Source organism: Oncorhynchus tshawytscha, linkage group LG24 (assembly GCF_018296145.1).
Source record: "Oncorhynchus tshawytscha isolate Ot180627B linkage group LG24, Otsh_v2.0, whole genome shotgun sequence".
Classification (NCBI taxonomy): Eukaryota; Metazoa; Chordata; class Actinopteri; order Salmoniformes; family Salmonidae; genus Oncorhynchus; species Oncorhynchus tshawytscha.
The window spans coordinates 23,946,206-23,962,926 of NC_056452.1; the positions used below are offsets into that span (position 1 = coordinate 23,946,206).

The following is a 16,721-nucleotide window of genomic DNA, read 5'->3' on the forward strand; positions in this document are numbered from 1 at the left end:
CGCAGAGAGCATCATGAAGAACAAGGTACACACCAGGCAGGTCCGAGATACTGTTGTGAATAAGTGTAAAGCCGGATTTGGATACAAAAAGATTTCCCAAGCTTTAAACATCCCAAGGAGCACTGTGCAAGCGATAATATTGAAATGGAAGGAGTATCAGACCACTGCAAATCTACCAAGACCTGGCCGTCCCTCTAAACTTTCAGCTCATACAAGGAGAAGACTGATCAGAGATGCAGCCAAGAGGCCCATGATCACTCTGGATGAACTGCAGAGATCTACAGCTGAAGTGGGAGACTCTGTCCATAGGACAACAATCAGTCGTATATTGCACAAATCTGTCCTTTATGGAAGAGTGGCAAGAAGAAAGCCATTTCTTAAAGATATCCATAAAAAGTGTCGTTTAAAGTTTGCCACAAGCCACCTGGGAGACACACCAAACATGTGGAAGAAGGTGCTCTGGTCAGATGAAACCAACATTGAACTTTTTGGCAACAATGCAAAATGTTATGTTTGGCGTAAAAGCAACACAGCTCATCACCCTGAACACAGCATCCCCACAGTCAAACATGGTGGTGGCAGCATCATGGTTTGGGCCTGCTTTTCTTCAGCAGGGACAGGGAAGATGGTTAAAATTGATGGGAAGATGGATGGAGCCAAATACAGGACCATTCTGGAAGAAAACCTGATGGAGTCTGCAAAAGACCTGAGACTGGGATGGAGATTTGTCTTCCAACAAGACAATGATCCAAAACATAAAGCAAAATCTACAATGGAATGGTTCAAAAATAAACATATCCAGGTGTTAGAATGGCCAAGTCAAAGTCCAGACCTGAATCCAATCGAGAATCTGTGGAAAGAACTGAAAATTGCTGTTCACAAATGCTCTCCATCCAACCTCACTGAGCTCGAGCTGTTTTGCAAGGAGGAATGGGAAAAAAAATTCAGTGGTTACAGCAGGCTGTACTGGCTGGGCTGGTTGTGTTGGCAGGATTCCATTGGCCTTGCCCATGCCCAGCTTGTTTATTCTGGGGAGCACGATGGTGGCTGGATGGAAGGTGGATTGGGGATCCAGAGACTCTGCTCTTCTTGCTGGCCAGGCCGCTATTACTAGCCACACACATGGTCATCCTGTGTTTGAGCAGGTGGCTCCCTCCCTCTGCTTGATGGCTTGGAGAGTGAGCCAGTGGGAGACGCCAATGGCCTAGGGTCACTGCTCAGTTTACCCCTCAGGTTGAACCCTTTGGGCATCTTCCCTTTGATCCAGCCCAAGACATGTCGTAGAGTCATCATGCCTTTCCTGCAAGCGATGACGGTCCGTGGGTTTGGCTGAGACTGCATCTGTAGACCTGTAGCTGCTTCCTCTCTAGGCTTTGCCAGCAGCTTACTGGTCCTGTACCAAACAGACGCCATCTTGACTCTGCCCAGGACCGGGCCAATGTTTTTCCTGTTCAGGACAATGTTTCCTTCTCCATCTTACCTTTCGCTTGTTCCTGTTCTCCTTTGCCAGATGGGCTTTGAGGTCTTTTTTTTTGTTGCTTTCAGCATCATCATCCGTGATGGGCCTTTGGATGAAGCTGAGGTAGCCTCATCCCCCTGCGTCTCCACAGGGGAAGAAGCATCGGTCTTTGTCATCGTCACCTTTCAGAATCAGGGCTCCTTCCTCTGCTCCACTGGCTTTCCGTTTCCCTTTCTCTCTGCTTTACTGGGTTTCTATTGTCACGGATTTGTCAGCCATCTTGCATTTCAGACCCTTGCTGGGTCAGGGACGCTGGTTGTCAAACTGAGTGGGGAGCCAGGCCCAGCCAATCTGAATGAGTTAACCCACAAAAAATGGCTTTACTACATAAAATGTTTAGATAACTTAGACAAGTGCACCAGGTCATGTAACGAGCTTGTCAAAGAGTCAGTCAACATTAGGACAGAGCTTGACGTTTTACACCCTGATCACCACAGGCCATAGGTGAGAGAAAGTTTAGCTACTGAACCCATTAGCTCCAGGATCACAAGTGCCATCATAGCTCCTGTACTGTGTAGTGAAGTGTATTACCACACAACATAAGACTTGCTACGATTAACTACCAAAGACAAAAATAATTTCAGGTTTTTGTTATTCGGTTGATGTTAATTTAATAATTTAGAACATTGCAAAAAAAACTAAAAACTAAAACACCCTACGTGGTTATGTTTGATCTCAGCTTGAAGTAACACTAGCTGTAGATGGATCTAAATAGGTATTCACGTGTCACTGGTGAATGAGGGAGTGGAACGGTGAGAGCAGGTGTGTGGTGATGAGACAAGGGAGAGAAGGATAGAATGAAAGAGCAGTGCCTTCTCTTGGAAAGAGATATAATCTGTGCTCTGGAATGCACAGGCTAAGCTCTATTTCTTGCTTCATTTTCCTCCCCCTCTTCACACTAAATTCATTTCACTTGTTTTTCAGTTGAAGAGCATTTAGATTTCATCTACAAAACATGCAAGTGAAAATGTTTTACTTATGGACCAGGAAACGGTTAAAACAATATGAAAGGACATTTGATTGGCTACATGGGTAAACAAATATGCTCTAAACAGCACATTCTGGCAGGGCGTTATAGTTCATAGGGGCAAGGTGCTTTCTGTCATGTTTGAGCCAACAATAAACATTCTCCCTTTCACCACCATTAGAGAGTGAACAGTCGGATCTTTGAGTGCAGCCTTATAGATGTTCAGTTTCAGCAAAGCGATGGTGGACCAGCCAATTAGTGCTGCTCAATAGTTGATCATTAAAACTCTTGGCTGTGCTTGTATGACAACCGATCCCTGCTTTATCCACTTCACCGGCCAGCACCAAACTCACCAGGCTCAGGGTATACCTGCAGGCCATGGCCATCAGATAATCATACCTGGTTGTGAATGTGCCGATTGAGGGGAGAGTCAGAGCAAGGCTTGAATCAGCAATCCTAATATTCAATCAAGCAGTCAATAAAGTCCAACTTCATAAAAAGGAACAGACGAACTCTTGTGAAAAAAAAAGAAACTTGTATTCATTTTCCAGCAGGACATTATGTAGTGTGAAAGTTAGCAATCCAAAACTTAGGGTTCTCATACTCAACCATTCACTACAAAAATATATTCTAGAGACCATAAAAAAATGCTAAAATACCCAGCATTTCGGAGAAACAGTACCAAAATATTTCCTTGTAAGATCCGACTATAGCAGCCAACCCCAATTAACAAAACAGGTCCAACTGCAGGCCTAGAATCATCATATAATACATATATATATTAAACATTTGACTACAATATCTTAAAATTACATTCCTAAATTACATTATTCAATGCGATGTTCAAAACAAAAGACGTTGGACAAAAATGTAAAACCCCCATAGAAAGTTGTTCCCCTAGACATTGTGTGCTACACGGTAGTGGACAAGTACCTACGACAGGTTATAACACCTTAACGAGCGGACGGTGGGGGAGGCCAGTTAGCAAAAAAAAAAACGCTTGGGGGAGACATTTACGGCACAGTGGTCTTGCACGACTAGTCTAGTAGTCAGATCAGTTTCTGAGGTTGGCTAAAGCAGGAACAGGGCCCGTATACACAAGGAATGCTGATCTAGGATCCGGCCATATAATCTTATTATACTCTTATAAACCTAAACCGATCCTAGATCATCACTCCTACTCAGAGGCTTTGTGGACATGGCTACCAGGCTGATGTTCTAGGATTAGGTCTGGTTCAAAATTAACTGTTCCGAATCCACAGACACTCAGTGTTGCTCTCTCTCGCCCCAAACAATGTCTTGTCAGCATTAGCAACAAACTACCATGTCAAACAGGTCACTTTTTAAACATTCCTGTTGTTTTCTTGTACAGTCCCCCCCATCTAGATTTTAGGTCGAATCAAAACAAAAATACTAAAATCACAGGTCAAATTAAATCACAATTAAAATATGAATAAAAACAAGTCCATTCCTCCTCCTGATATCTCCCAGTCTCTGACCGTGTCTCTCTAGGAGACGAAGGCAAGCGAGGATGTGCCGAGGCAGGGTTGGGACGAGTTCCACAGGTCAGCTTGGGTTCAAAGGTCGGAAGGCCGCGACTGGGGTCGGGGTGAGGAGGGAGTGGATGGGTGAGTGAGTAGGGTGTGTTAAATGCAATTATGGCTTGTGTGTGAAGGTGTGTGAACTGTGATTGGCTTTGGACAAGCGCGTCAGCGGAATGACCATATCATGACCACTGCGTTGCAGGTGTAGAGGTACCAAGTGTAGGAGGGTATTACAGTACAGTGGTTGGTCTCTAGGCACAGCCGGTGGACCCCCTCTCCATCGCTCTTCTCTCTATATGGGCTCAAATCACACCCTAGTCCTCATACACTACACCACTCGCCCTATATGGGCTTGGTAAAAAGCAGTGCACTACTTGGGGAATAGAGTGCAATTTGGGACACGGACAGTGAGTCAGTCTTTTTGGGTTAGGGGGTGAGGTTTCAGTCTCTGGGGGCTAGGGGTCATGGTTCAGGGGTCAGTAGTGGCAGTATTAGTAGTGTTGGCGTAGTTTGCTAGGCAGACTCCATGATGTCTCATGACCAGGAAGGACTGTCTCAGTCTGAAAGAGAGAGAGAACAAGAGATGAGGCTGTTCATTTGTTTTGCTCAATGCTATCGTCATAGCAAATCATAATCATCACCGTTGTGATACTCATCATACCGTTTCAGACCAGGGTACAAATATCTGTTACATTCAAAGTAGGCATTCAGTGGCTGAATATTTTTGTGCCTTTGGAAATACACTTGGAAAATATTTGAAAAAACTAAAATACATCGACTCCCATGCACTTAAGCTAGGTATTTGGAAATATACTGAAATATAAATGCAATTTATAAAGTGTTGGTCCCATGTTTCATGAGCTGAAATAAAATGCCCCAGAATTGTTCCATATGCAAAATAAGCCTGTCATTAAAATTCTGTGCACAAATTTGTTTACATCCCTGTTAGTCAGCATTTCTCCTTTGCCAAGATAATCCATCCACCTGACAGGTGTGGCATATCAACAAGCTGATTAAACAGCATGATCATTACACAGGTGCACCTTGTGATGGACAATAAAAAGCCACTCTAAAATGTGCAGTTGTCACACAACACAATGCCACAGATGTCTTGAGGGAACGTGCAATTGGCATGCTGACTGCAGGAATGCCCACCAGAAATGTTGCCAGAGAATTGAATGTTAATTTCTCTACCCTGAGCAGCCTCAATGTCGCTTTAGAGAATTTAGCAGTACGTCCAACTGGCCTCAACCACAGACCACGTGGAACCACACCAGCCCAGGACCTCCACATCTGGGTTCCTACCCTGCGGGATCATCTGAGACCAACCACCCAGACAGCTGATGAAACTGAGGAGTATTTCTGGAAGCAATAAAAACCTGTTTGTGGGGAAAAACTCATTCTGATTGGCTGGGCCCACCAAGGTCCACCTATAGCTGTGCCCCTGCCCAGTCATGTGAAATCCATAGATTAGGTTCTAATTGAATTGATTTCAATTGACTGATTTCCTTATATGAACTGTAACTCAGTAAAACCTTAACTGTTGCATGTTGCGTTGATATTTTTGTTCGGTATAGTTCTAGGTGTGATTAGATGGTCTTCCTTTCTGCAGACTGGGACAAGTATTGCAGCTTCATGTGATCTCTGTCTGGTCACGTTTTTATTCATCTCGGTTAACCCAGAACTAAAAGCTTGCGTAATTTGGTCAGATGCTACATTATGTTTAGGTAGTGTCTGTCAATGAGAGATTATGTTTTCATAAACTCCTTCCCACTGTAGGCTGGCTACATTCATTTAAATGGACTGTCATCCTAGTGGGTCTGAGGCCGCGGGGCCAGGTTCACAGTGAGGTCACTATAAAATATAAATTCAAAATGCTCACTAAAGTAGTGCACTGGACCCTGGCCCAGTCCCGCATTAGAGGACCCTGGCCCAGTCCCGCATTAGAGGACTGACATAGTCCCGCATTAGAGGACTGACATAGCTGTCTGTAACACGGTCACAAAAAATGATAATATTTGAACCCGGTTCTTCACTGATCATACCAAACTCACCTCCATTGGTCAGCACCTTCCCTCCAGCGAGAGCACTCTTCACGTTGTTCTCCAGGAACGTCCTGTAGCAAACAAAAATGAGTACCAACAAAACACATTGGAAGGAGCAGCTAGCCTAGCACATTAGAGCATTGGGCCAGTAACCTAAAGGTCGCTGGTTCGAATCTCTGAGCTAACTCGGTGAAAAATCTGTCTGTGCCCTTAAGGCACTTAAATCCTAATTGCTCCTGTAAATTGCTCTGGATAAGAGCATCTGCTAAATGACTCAAATGTATAGTACCAGTCAAAAGTTTGGACACACCTACAAAGCTGTCAGAGGCAAACGGTGGCTCCCTTGAAGAATATAAAATATATTTGGATTTGTTTAGCACTTTTTTGGTTACAACATGATTCCATGCGTGTTATTTCATAGTTTTGATGTCTTCACTATTATTCTACAATGTAGAAAATAGTCAAAATAAAGAAAACCCCTGGAATGAGTCGGTGTTGTAAAACTTTGCGTAAAATGTAACGTTTTGTCATGAACACTTGGCTTTAGGGACAAATACTCACGGCTGGTATCCTTCTAGAGATTTCTGGATCTCCTGAAGCACAGCTGTAAGGAACAAACAGGTCAGACCACAGACACACAATGATGATTGACAGTTGCCATGAGTTAAGTTGGCTATGATGAAACATGCAGTAGGGTGGTCGTGGGTTGCTATGTAACAGACGGAGCTGACAGTTAAATTGGACACTTCAACGCGGCTCAGCAGGTGAGATCATGGCAGTAGCAAACATGAAGGTTGCTGGTTCAATCCCCCGCAGCGATCACATCCTAAAACATTGCTGTTGGTTACGGTTATGTTCTGCAGGCTACTCACTCTCGTCATTCAGCAAAGCATGTTCCATCACATGTCTAGCAGAGATCTCTGTAAACAAACAGCACGGCAGGACGCAGTCAGCACATCAAGACACGCAGCATGATCGACAACCAGTGTGTGTGTGTGTGTACAAAATGTCATCTTAAAACACACATGCAGCAAGCTGATCAACACACAGAACAAGCAGACAGGCTGACGGAAACCTTCCTACTGTTAGGCACAGACACATGCACGATGTAGTACTAGTGACATAACTACAGCTAACATTACACTGCAGTTTTTATATATTTTTTTACATCTTACCCACGTCATCGGTGTCCCGCGTGGAATTTCTGGAATGACAGAAAAAAACACAGTTCAGTAAAATGTGAAAAGATCAGTTGAGTCAAGAAGTCACAGTCAGAAAACACTGCTTCCAAAGACGATAGTGAGCACCACTAAAGAGACGCACTGGGAGTGTACCTGTGTGCCACAGACGGCCCGTCAGGCTGCGCCCGAGGCAGGGTGGTGCCGGGTGTCTGGGAGGGCACCTCCACTAGAGACCTGGGCTCCACCACACAGCAAGTAGACAGAGAGAAACGCTCAAACTCAGACGGAGAGATCAGGTAGAAACCTGGAGAGGAGAAAGAAGCTGAACACATGAAATGGAAAATGCTTGTGAGAGGTCAAATGTGTGGTTGTCTCTCTCTCGTCCTACCCTGTCCGTGTTTGGTGAAGACACAGGATGCGATGCCGCTGACGTCCTCTCTGCGGATACAGGGGTACTGGACCTGCAATTTCACCCCCGGCAACGACACCACGTGGAGGTCTCCCTGATTGGTCAGGACGGTGAGGCCACTCTCACCATAGTCCTCCGAGCGGCTGCTGCCAAACCAGGCCACACCCACCCTGCGCACGCGCGAACCATCGATGGCGGTGAGCTTTAACTTCATCTTAGCGCTCACCTTGGGCAGGGTGAACACCTGGAAACAGACAAACATTACATATTCATTTTAAAGTCTTGGAAGACAAAACATTCCAAGTTCCTTTATCAACCTGTGACCAAATAAAGTCTCCCCATCAGATGAGTGTGAGTGGGTAAGATGTGTGTGTGTGTGTTCTCACCTTAAACTGTTCCTCGGATATGACCAGTAGCTGGTGGCAGCCCTGCATGTCAGCTGAGCGGGCCAGGTCATGGGCCACCTCCAGGGGCTCAGGCAGAGGGGAACCGTGGCCGTCCAACACCACGATGCCCACTACTGGAGCACGGTGCATCAGCTGGATCTCCTTAGCTGAGAGAGATGGACGAGAGGAGAGGGTCGACGGAGGCACGAGGGAGAGAGATGGACAAGAGGAGAGGGTCGACAGAGGCACGAGGGAGAGAGATGGACGAGAGGAGAGGGTCGACAGAGGCACGAGGGAGAGAGATGGACGAGAGGAGAGGGTCGACAGAGGCACGAGGGAGAGAGATGGACGAGAGGAGAGGGTCGACGGAGGCACGAGGGAGAGAGATGGACGAGAGGAGAGGGTCGACAGAGGCACGAGGGAGAGAGATGGACGAGAGGAGAGGGTCGACAGAGGCACGAGGGAGAGAGATGGACGAGAGGAGAGGGTCGACAGAGGCACGAGGGAGAGAGATGGACGAGAGGAGAGGGTCGACAGAGGCACGAGGGAGAGAGATGGACGAGAGGAGAGGGTCGATGGAGGCACGAGGGAGAGAGATGGACGAGAGGAGAGGGTCGACAGAGGCACGAGGGAGAGAGATGGACGAGAGGAGAGGGTCGACAGAGGCACGAGGGAGAGAGATGGACGAGAGGAGAGGGAGAGAGATGGACGAGAGGAGAGGGTCGACAGAGGCACGAGGGAGAGAGATGGACGAGAGGAGAGGGTCGACAGAGGCACGAGGGAGAGAGATGGACGAGAGGAGAGGGTCGACAGAGGCACGAGGGAGAGAGATGGACGAGAGGAGGAGGGGTCGACAGAGGCACGAGGGAGAGAGATGGACGAGAGGAGAGGGTCGACAGAGGCACGAGGGAGAGAGATGGACGAGAGGAGAGGGTCGACAGAGGCACGAGGGAGAGAGATGGACGAGAGGAGAGGGTCGACAGAGGCACGAGGGAGAGAGATGGACGAGAGGAGAGGGTCGACAGAGGCACGAGGGAGAGAGATGGACGAGAGGAGAGGGTCGACAGAGGCACGAGGGAGAGAGATGGACGAGAGGAGAGGGTCGACAGAGGCACGAGGGAGAGAGATGGACGAGAGGAGAGGGTCGACAGAGGCACGAGGGAGAGAGATGGACGAGAGGAGAGGGTCGACAGAGGCACGAGGGAGAGAGATGGACGAGAGGAGAGGGTCGACAGAGGCACGAGGGAGAGAGATGGACGAGAGGAGAGGGTCGACGGAGGCACGAGGGAGAGAGATGGACGAGAGGAGAGGGTCGACGGAGGCACGAGGGAGAGAGATGGACGAGAGGAGAGGGTCGACAGAGGCACGAGGGAGAGAGATGGACGAGAGGAGAGGGTCGACGGAGGCACGAGGGAGAGAGATGGACGAGAGGAGAGGGTCGACAGAGGCACGAGGGAGAGAGATGGACGAGAGGAGAGGGAGAGAGATGGAGAGGAGAAAAAGGCATGCTCTCACCAGGGTTTGCGTAGACGGGGTCCTCTGATCTGCGTTCCACAGGCGGTAGGCGGAGCTGGTAGGCGAATACCGAGCCCCCATTGGTCCCTGCCCAGAGAGAGGGCGTGTGATGGGAGCCTTTAGGAGAGAGGAATGAGCAATATGAGACATCACAAACATTAAATAACCCAAGCTCTGTGTGTGTGTGTGCGCGCGCGTCTTACTGTCTGAGAGGAAGGTGTCAGCGAAGTACAGTGTGCGAACGAGGCCGGTGAAGGAGTCGTCTGAGGATCGTGCCTCTATCTTTCTCTGAACAGGAGCTAACTCCATCTCTGCTAGCTCAGCCTCCAGACGAGCATTGGCCTCCTGCACCTACACACACACACACACACACACAGAGAGAGAGGAGCATGTTTGAGACACGTCCTAGTCTTCAACAACTGATCTTTAGGAACTTCGTTCAATAAGGATTCATGCAGTCATGTTTTTATTTTACAAAAAAAATATGATTTTGTTGTTGTTTACCTTAGCAGCGCTGTTGACGTGGTGTTTGCGTAAAGACACTCGGCTGCGTCTGATCCTCCTGAAGGACTGGCGGAGAGACTTCTTAATGCTCTTTACTCTGGACAGAGGACCTTCCATAGCCAGCTGGTCACTGGGGTTCAGAGTACACCTACAGGAGAGGGTTCACACACAGTCGTCTATATCCCATCTCTGCCACCTGCCGTGATATTGAAGTCATACAGGCAGAAAGTTGCAGAAACACACTCGTACCTGACGAGGACGTTGCTTTTCTGCTGGTAGTCGTAGAGTCCGAAGCCGTGGCTGGTCCCGAAGGTCACTAGTTTCCACTCAGAGTGCAGGGTTAGAGCGGTGACAACAGCAGGAGGCTGACACTGGACCAGGGAAAAGGGCTGGAATCCTGGGGGGAACGTCACCGGCTCCTCCCTCACCTCCAGACGCGTGTGGCCCTGATAGGGACAGATGGTTACAAAAAACGATATAGACCGTAACCCGAAACGGTATACAATGTATTGATCACTCATCGTCTCACCGAAATCCAATTCAATTAAATTAAATTGGTGTTTACGCAGATTTTTTTTATAACGCAACGTTGGTTTTACCTTCCAGCGGAAACTCTCCTGTCCCTGTAGCAGGTCAGCTACCGTGGCCTCCACCGTCTGTTCTGCTGCCTCATCGTTCAACTCTAACACCAGGATCTACGGAGGGGAGAGGTCAGACCGTCAGCGCCCTGTTCTGTTGTTAATGACAGATCATAGAGAAGACTGATGATCCAGTGCTCTATAAAGGATGGGAGACCAGTTTCATCAGTTATCATATTACATTATAGGAGAGCCATGCAGACTGGGTCAGGAAAATGGGTTGTTCACTGAATGTGTGACTGTCCGTGAGCCAAATAGCCCCAGGAAAAGATTGGCGAGGGGAACGAAGACCTAGTGCCAAAGAATGTTGGAAATGAAGACAACAGCAGCAGTAAGTAACAACTACCTCTTTCCCTACTGTATTTAATTAATTTATTTATTTTGCTCCTTTGCACCCCATTATTTTTATTTCTACTTTGCACATTCTTCCATTGCAAATCTAGTGTTTACTAATTCCAGTGTTTTACTTGCTATATTGTATTTACTTTGCCACCATGGCCTTTTTTTGCCTTTACCTCCCTTATCTCACCTCATTTGCTCACATTGTATATAGACTTGTTTCTACTGTATTATTGACTGTATGTTTGTTTTACTCCATGTGTAACTCTGTGTCGTTGTATCTGTCGAACTGCTTTGCTTTATCTTGGCCAGGTCGCAATTGTAAATGAGAACTTGTTCTCAACTTGCCTACCTGGTTAAATAAAGGTAAAATAAATATTTAAAAAATAATGCACAAATATAAACACTGCTGCGCTTTGACAAACCGGCCACCAGAGGGAGTAGTGGTTGGTTTTCCCCTGGTTAACTCACCTGTCCAGCAGTGCCAGCTACAGTCAGGTAACCACTGTATTTACACAGGTGGATCTTCTGAATGCCCAGGCGAGGGTCGTCACTGTACGGGTCAAAACAACCCACCTGGGGGGATGGGGGAAGAGGCGAGGGGGACATATTTAACACCGTCTCCAGGTGTGAATCGGCTGGTTATTCATTGTGAGTCAGTACACACATTTCCTGTAAAAGAAACACACCTTCCTACAGGGACACCATTATGTTATTACACACACACATCAGAATGGTGGTAACTCTGGTTATTTATACACACACACCTTTCTGAAAGGTGGCCACTCTCCCTCTGTGCACTGGTTCATGTTGGGTTCATTGGGTTCTGCGTCTGTGAGGAACACCCCTGCCGTGCTCAGCTTGTACATGGGGTACAGACAGACTCCCGACGCGTCCCAGAAACGCACCGTGCCGTCCTCGTGCCTAAGAGAGGGGGAGGGAGGATATTAGGACACGTTTGTGAGGATTAACAACCAGAGAAACGTGACTTTAACCCTTTGAAACCCTGTTCACGGTCTCCACATAGGATCTATGTTAAATGTTGGTAACTTGTATTGAACAGAAACTGATGAGCTGTGAATGTCCACTGACCCGGTGAGAAGTAGGTCTCGCTGAGGAGCGTCGGGAGACAGGTTCTGTCCTCCTGTTATAGGCCACGGCTAGACAGAGGGAGAGAGAAGGGACGGGGGGGAAGAGAGAGAGAAGGGACGGACGGGGAAGAGAGAGAGAAGGGACGGGGAAGAGAGAGAGAAGGGACGGGGGGAAGAGAGAGAGAAGGGACGGGGGGAAGAGAGAGGAGAGAGAGAGAAGGGACGGGGAAGAGAGAGAGAAGGGACGGGGGGGAAGAGAGAGAGAAGGGACGGGGGGAAAGAGAGAGAGAAGGGACGGGGGGGAAGAGAGAGAGAAGGGACGGGGGGAAGAGAGAGAGAAGGGACGGGGGGGAAGAGAGAGAGAAGGGACGGGGGGGAAGAGAGAGAGAAGGGACGGGGGGGAAGAGAGAGAGAAGGGACGGGGGGGAAGAGAGAGAGAAGGGACGGGGGGGAAGAGAGAGAGAAGGGACGGGGGGGAAGAGAGAGAGAAGGGACGGGGGGAAGAGAGAGAAGGGACGGGGGGGAAGAGAGAGAGAGGGACGGGGGGGAAGAGAGAGAGAAGGGACGGGGGGGAAGAGAGAGAGAAGGGACGGGGGAAGAGAGAGAGAAGGGACGGGGGGAAGAGAGAGAGAAGGGACGGGGGGAAGAGAGAGAGAAGGGACGGGGGGAAGAGAGAGAGAAGGGACGGGGGGGAAGAGAGAGAGAAGGGACGGGGGGGAAGAGAGAGAGAAGGGACGGGGGGGAAGAGAGAGAGAAGGGACGGGGGGAAGAGAGAGAGAAGGGACGGGGGGAAGAGAGAGAGAAGGGACGGGGGGGAAGAGAGAGAGAAGGGACGGGGGGGAAGAGAGAGAGAAGGGACGGGGGGGAAGAGAGAGAGAGAAGGGACGGGGGGGAAGAGAGAGAGAAGGGACGGGGGGGAAGAGAGAGAGAGAAGGGACGGGGGGGAAGAGAGAGAGAAGGGACGGGGGGAAGAGAGAGAGAGAAGGGACGGGGGGAAGAGAGAGAGAAGGGACGGGGGGGAAGAGAGAGAGAGGGACGGGGGGGAAGAGAGAGAGAAGGACGGGGGAAGAGAGAGAGAGAAGGGACGGGGGGAAGAGAGAGAGAGAAGGGACGGGGGGAAGAGAGGATGAGAGAGAGAAGGACGGGGGGAGAGAGGATGAGAGAGAGAAGGGACGGGGGGGAGGAGAGAGAGAGAAGGGACGGGGGGGAAGAGAGATGAGAGAGAGAAGGGACGGGGGGAGAGAGGATGAGAGAGAGAAGGGACGGGGGGGAGAGGATGAGAGAAAGGGACGGGGGAAGAGAGGATGAGAGAGAGAAGGGACGGGGGGAGAGAGAGGATGAGAGAGAGAAGGGACGGGGGGAGAGAGAGGATGAGAGAAGAGAGAGAGAAGGGACGGGGGAGAGGATGAGAGAGAGAAGTGACGGGGGAGAGGATGAGAGAGAGAAGGACGGGGGGAAGATGAGAGAGAGAAGTGACGGGGGGAAGATGAGAGAGAGAAGGACGGGGGAGAGGATGAGAGAGAGAAGTGACGGGGGAAGATGAGAGAGAGAAGGACGGGGGAAGGATGAGAGAGAGAAGGACGGGGGGAGAGGATGAGAGAGAGAAGGGACGGGGGGGAGGATGAGAGAGAGAAGGGACGGGGGGGAGAGGATGAGAGAGAGAAGGACGGGGGAAGATGAGAGAGAGAAGGACGGGGGGGAAGGATGAGAGAGAGAAGTGACGGGGGGAGAGATGAGAGAAGGGAGAGAGGATGAGAGAAGGAGAGAGGGAAGCGACGGGGGGGAGAGATGAGAGAAGGGGAGAGGATGAGAGAAGGGGAGAGGATGAGAGAAGGGGAGAGGATGAGAGAAGGGGAGAGGATGAGAGAAGGGAGAGGGATGAGAGAAGGGGAGATGAGAGAAGGGGAGGTGATGAGAGAAGGGGAGAGGATGAGAGAAGGAGAGAGGATGAGAGAAGGGGAGAGGATGAGAGAAGGAGAGAGGATGAGAGAAGGAGAGAGGATGAGAGAAGAGAGAGAGAAGGGGGGGAGAGGATGAGAGAAGGAGAGAGAGAAGCGACGGGGGAGAGAGATGAGAGAAGGAGAGAGAGGACGAGGGGGAGAGGATGAGAGAAGGAGAGAGAGACGGGGGGGAGAGAGAGGATGAGAGAAGGAGAGAGAGAAGCGGGGGGAGAGGATGAGAGAAGGAGAGAGAGAATGAGAGAAGAGAGGGGGAGAGGATGAGAGAAGCGACGGGGAGAGAGGATGAGAGAAGCGACGGGGGGAGAGGATGAGAGAAGGAGAGAGAGAAGCGACGGGGACAGGATGAGAGAAGGAGAGAGAGAAGCGACGGGGGAGAGGATGAGAGAAGGAGAGAGAGAAGCGACGGGGGAGAGGATGAGAGAAGGAGAGAGAGAAGACGGGGGGAGAGGATGAGAGAGGAGAGAGAGAGGGGGGAGAGGATGAGAGCAGGAGAGAGAGAAGCGAGAGGGATGAGAGAAGGAGAGAGAGAAGCGACGGGGGGGGAGGATGAGAGAAGGAGAGAGAGAAGCGACGGGGGAGAGGATGAGAGAAGGAGAGAGAGAAGCGACGGGGAGAGGATGAGAGAAGGAGAGAGAGAGAGAGAGGATGAGAGAAGAGAGAGAGAAGAAGGGGAGAGGATGAGAGAAGGAGAGAGAGAAGCGACGGGGGAGGATGAGAGAAGGAGAGAGAGAAGGAGGGGAGAGGATGAGAGAAGGAGAGAGAGAAGCGATGGGGGAGAGGATGAGAGAGAGGAGAGAGAGAAGCGACGGGGGAGAGGATGAGAGAAGGAGAGAGAGAGAGAGAAGGAGAGGGGAGAGGAGAGAGAAGGGGAGAGAGAGAGCGAGGAGGGGAGAGGATGAGAGAAGGAGAGAGAGAAGCGACGGGGAGAGGATGAGAGAAGGAGAGAGAAGGAGGGGGGAGAGGATGAGAGAGAGCGACGGGGGAGAGGATGAGAGAAGGAGAGAGAGAAGCGACGGGGGAGAGGATGAGAGAAGGAGAGAGAGAAGCGACGGGGGGAGAGGATGAGAGAAGGAGAGAGAGAAGCGACGGGGGAGAGGATGAGGAAGAGAGAAGGAGAGAGGATGAGAGAAGGAGAGAGAGAAGCGGGGGGAGGGGATGAGAGAAGGAGAGAGAGAAGCGACGGGGGAGAGGATGAGAGAAGGAGAGAGAGAAGCGACGGGGGAGAGGATGAGAGAAGGAGAGAGAAGCGACGGGGGGGAGGGATGAGAGAAGGAGAGAGAGAAGCGACGGGGGGAGGGATGAGAGAAGGAGAGAGAGAAGCGACGGGGGAGAGGATGAGAGAAGGAGAGAGAGAGAGGGATGAGAGAAGGAGAGAGAGAAGCGACGGGGGGAGAGGATGAGAGAAGGAGAGAGAAGCGATGGGGGGAGAGGATGAGAGAAGGAGAGAGAGAAGCGACGGGGAGAGGATGAGAGAGAGAAGAGAGAGGATGAGAGAGAGAGGACGGGGGAGAGGAGGATGAGAGAGAGAGAGAGAAGACGGGGGGAGAGGATGAGAGAGAGAGAGAGGGGGGAGAGGATGAGAGAGAAGGATGAGGGGAGAGGATGAGAGAGAGAAGTGACGGGGGGAGAGGATGAGAGAGAGAAGTGACGGGGGGAGAGGATGAGAGAGAGAAGTGACGGGGGAGAGGATGAGAGAGAGAAGTGACGGGGGGAGAGGATGAGAGAGAGAAGTGACGGGGGGAGAGAGAGAGAAGAGAAGAGACGGGGGAGAGGATGAGAGAGAGAAGTGACGGGGGGAGAGGATGAGAGAGAGAAGTGACGGGGGGGAGAGATGAGAGAGAGAAGTGACGGGGGGAGAGGATGATGAGAGAGGATGAGAGAGAGAAGTGACGGGGGGAGAGGATGAGAGAGAGAGTGAGGGGGGGAGAGGATGAGAGAGAGAAGTGACGGGGGGGAGAGGATGAGAGAAGGAGAGAGAAGTGACGGGGGGGGGAGAGGATGAGAGAAGGAGAGAGAAGTGACGGGGGGGATGAGAGGATGAGAGAAGGGGAGAGAGAAGAGAGAAGGAGGGGGACGGGGGGAGAGGATGAGAGAAGGAGAGAGAAGTGACGGGGGGAGAGGATGAGAGAAGGAGAGAGAAGACGGGGGGAGAGGATGAGAGAGAGAGAGAAGTGACGGGGGAGAGGATGAGAGAAGGAGAGAGAAGTGAGAGGGGGAAGGAGAGAGGATGAGAGATGAGAGAGAGAGAAGTGACGGGGGGGAGAGGATGAGAGAAGGAGAGAGAAGTGACGGGGGGGAGAGGATGAGAGAAGGAGAGAGAAGGAGAGAGAAGTGAGGGGGGAGAGGATGAGAGAAGGAGAGAAGTGACGGGGGGAGAGGATGAGAGAAGGAGAGAGAAGTGACGGGGGAGAGGATGAGAGAAGGAGAGAGAAGTGACGGGGGGAGGGATGAGAGAAGGAGAGAGATGAGAGAGGATGAGAGAAGGAGAGAGAAGTGACGGGGGGGAGAGGATGAGAGAGTTTATTCAATTTGAGCTCCAATTCAGACCGACTTTCTGCTCAGGTGTTTGCATGCGTGCCTGTATGTGTGGTGCAGGAACTTGCTTGAGCAGTGTGTGTGTGT

General features: G+C 50.5%; 1 protein-coding gene across 5 annotated transcripts in view; it reads right to left on the bottom strand.

Annotated features, from left to right (window-relative positions):
* Positions 1 to 3,001: 3,001 nt before the first annotated feature.
* LOC112223379 (LLGL scribble cell polarity complex component 2) overlaps positions 3,002 to 16,721 on the bottom strand; it is a 36,036-nt gene continuing 22,316 nt past the window's right edge. For 4 of the 5 annotated variants that reach the window (XM_042305557.1, XM_042305559.1, XM_042305560.1 and 1 more), the window contains exons 12-27: positions 12,140 to 12,207; positions 11,815 to 11,971; positions 11,519 to 11,623; positions 10,670 to 10,765; positions 10,320 to 10,516; positions 10,071 to 10,218; positions 9,770 to 9,917; positions 9,567 to 9,683; positions 8,052 to 8,218; positions 7,645 to 7,909; positions 7,410 to 7,560; positions 7,251 to 7,279; positions 6,948 to 6,995; positions 6,637 to 6,679; positions 6,085 to 6,146; positions 3,002 to 4,590 (exon numbers count right to left, since the gene is read on the bottom strand). In XM_042305557.1, the coding sequence (XP_042161491.1) occupies positions 4,586 to 4,590; positions 6,085 to 6,146; positions 6,637 to 6,679; positions 6,948 to 6,995; positions 7,251 to 7,279; positions 7,410 to 7,560; positions 7,645 to 7,909; positions 8,052 to 8,218; positions 9,567 to 9,683; positions 9,770 to 9,917; positions 10,071 to 10,218; positions 10,320 to 10,516; positions 10,670 to 10,765; positions 11,519 to 11,623; positions 11,815 to 11,971; positions 12,140 to 12,207 (1,806 nt within the window). In that variant the 3' untranslated portion in view covers positions 3,002 to 4,585. The remainder of the gene's footprint in view (positions 4,591 to 6,084; positions 6,147 to 6,636; positions 6,680 to 6,947; positions 6,996 to 7,250; positions 7,280 to 7,409; positions 7,561 to 7,644; positions 7,910 to 8,051; positions 8,219 to 9,566; positions 9,684 to 9,769; positions 9,918 to 10,070; positions 10,219 to 10,319; positions 10,517 to 10,669; positions 10,766 to 11,518; positions 11,624 to 11,814; positions 11,972 to 12,139; positions 12,208 to 16,721) is intronic. The other variant, XM_042305561.1, reaches the window with a different exon arrangement.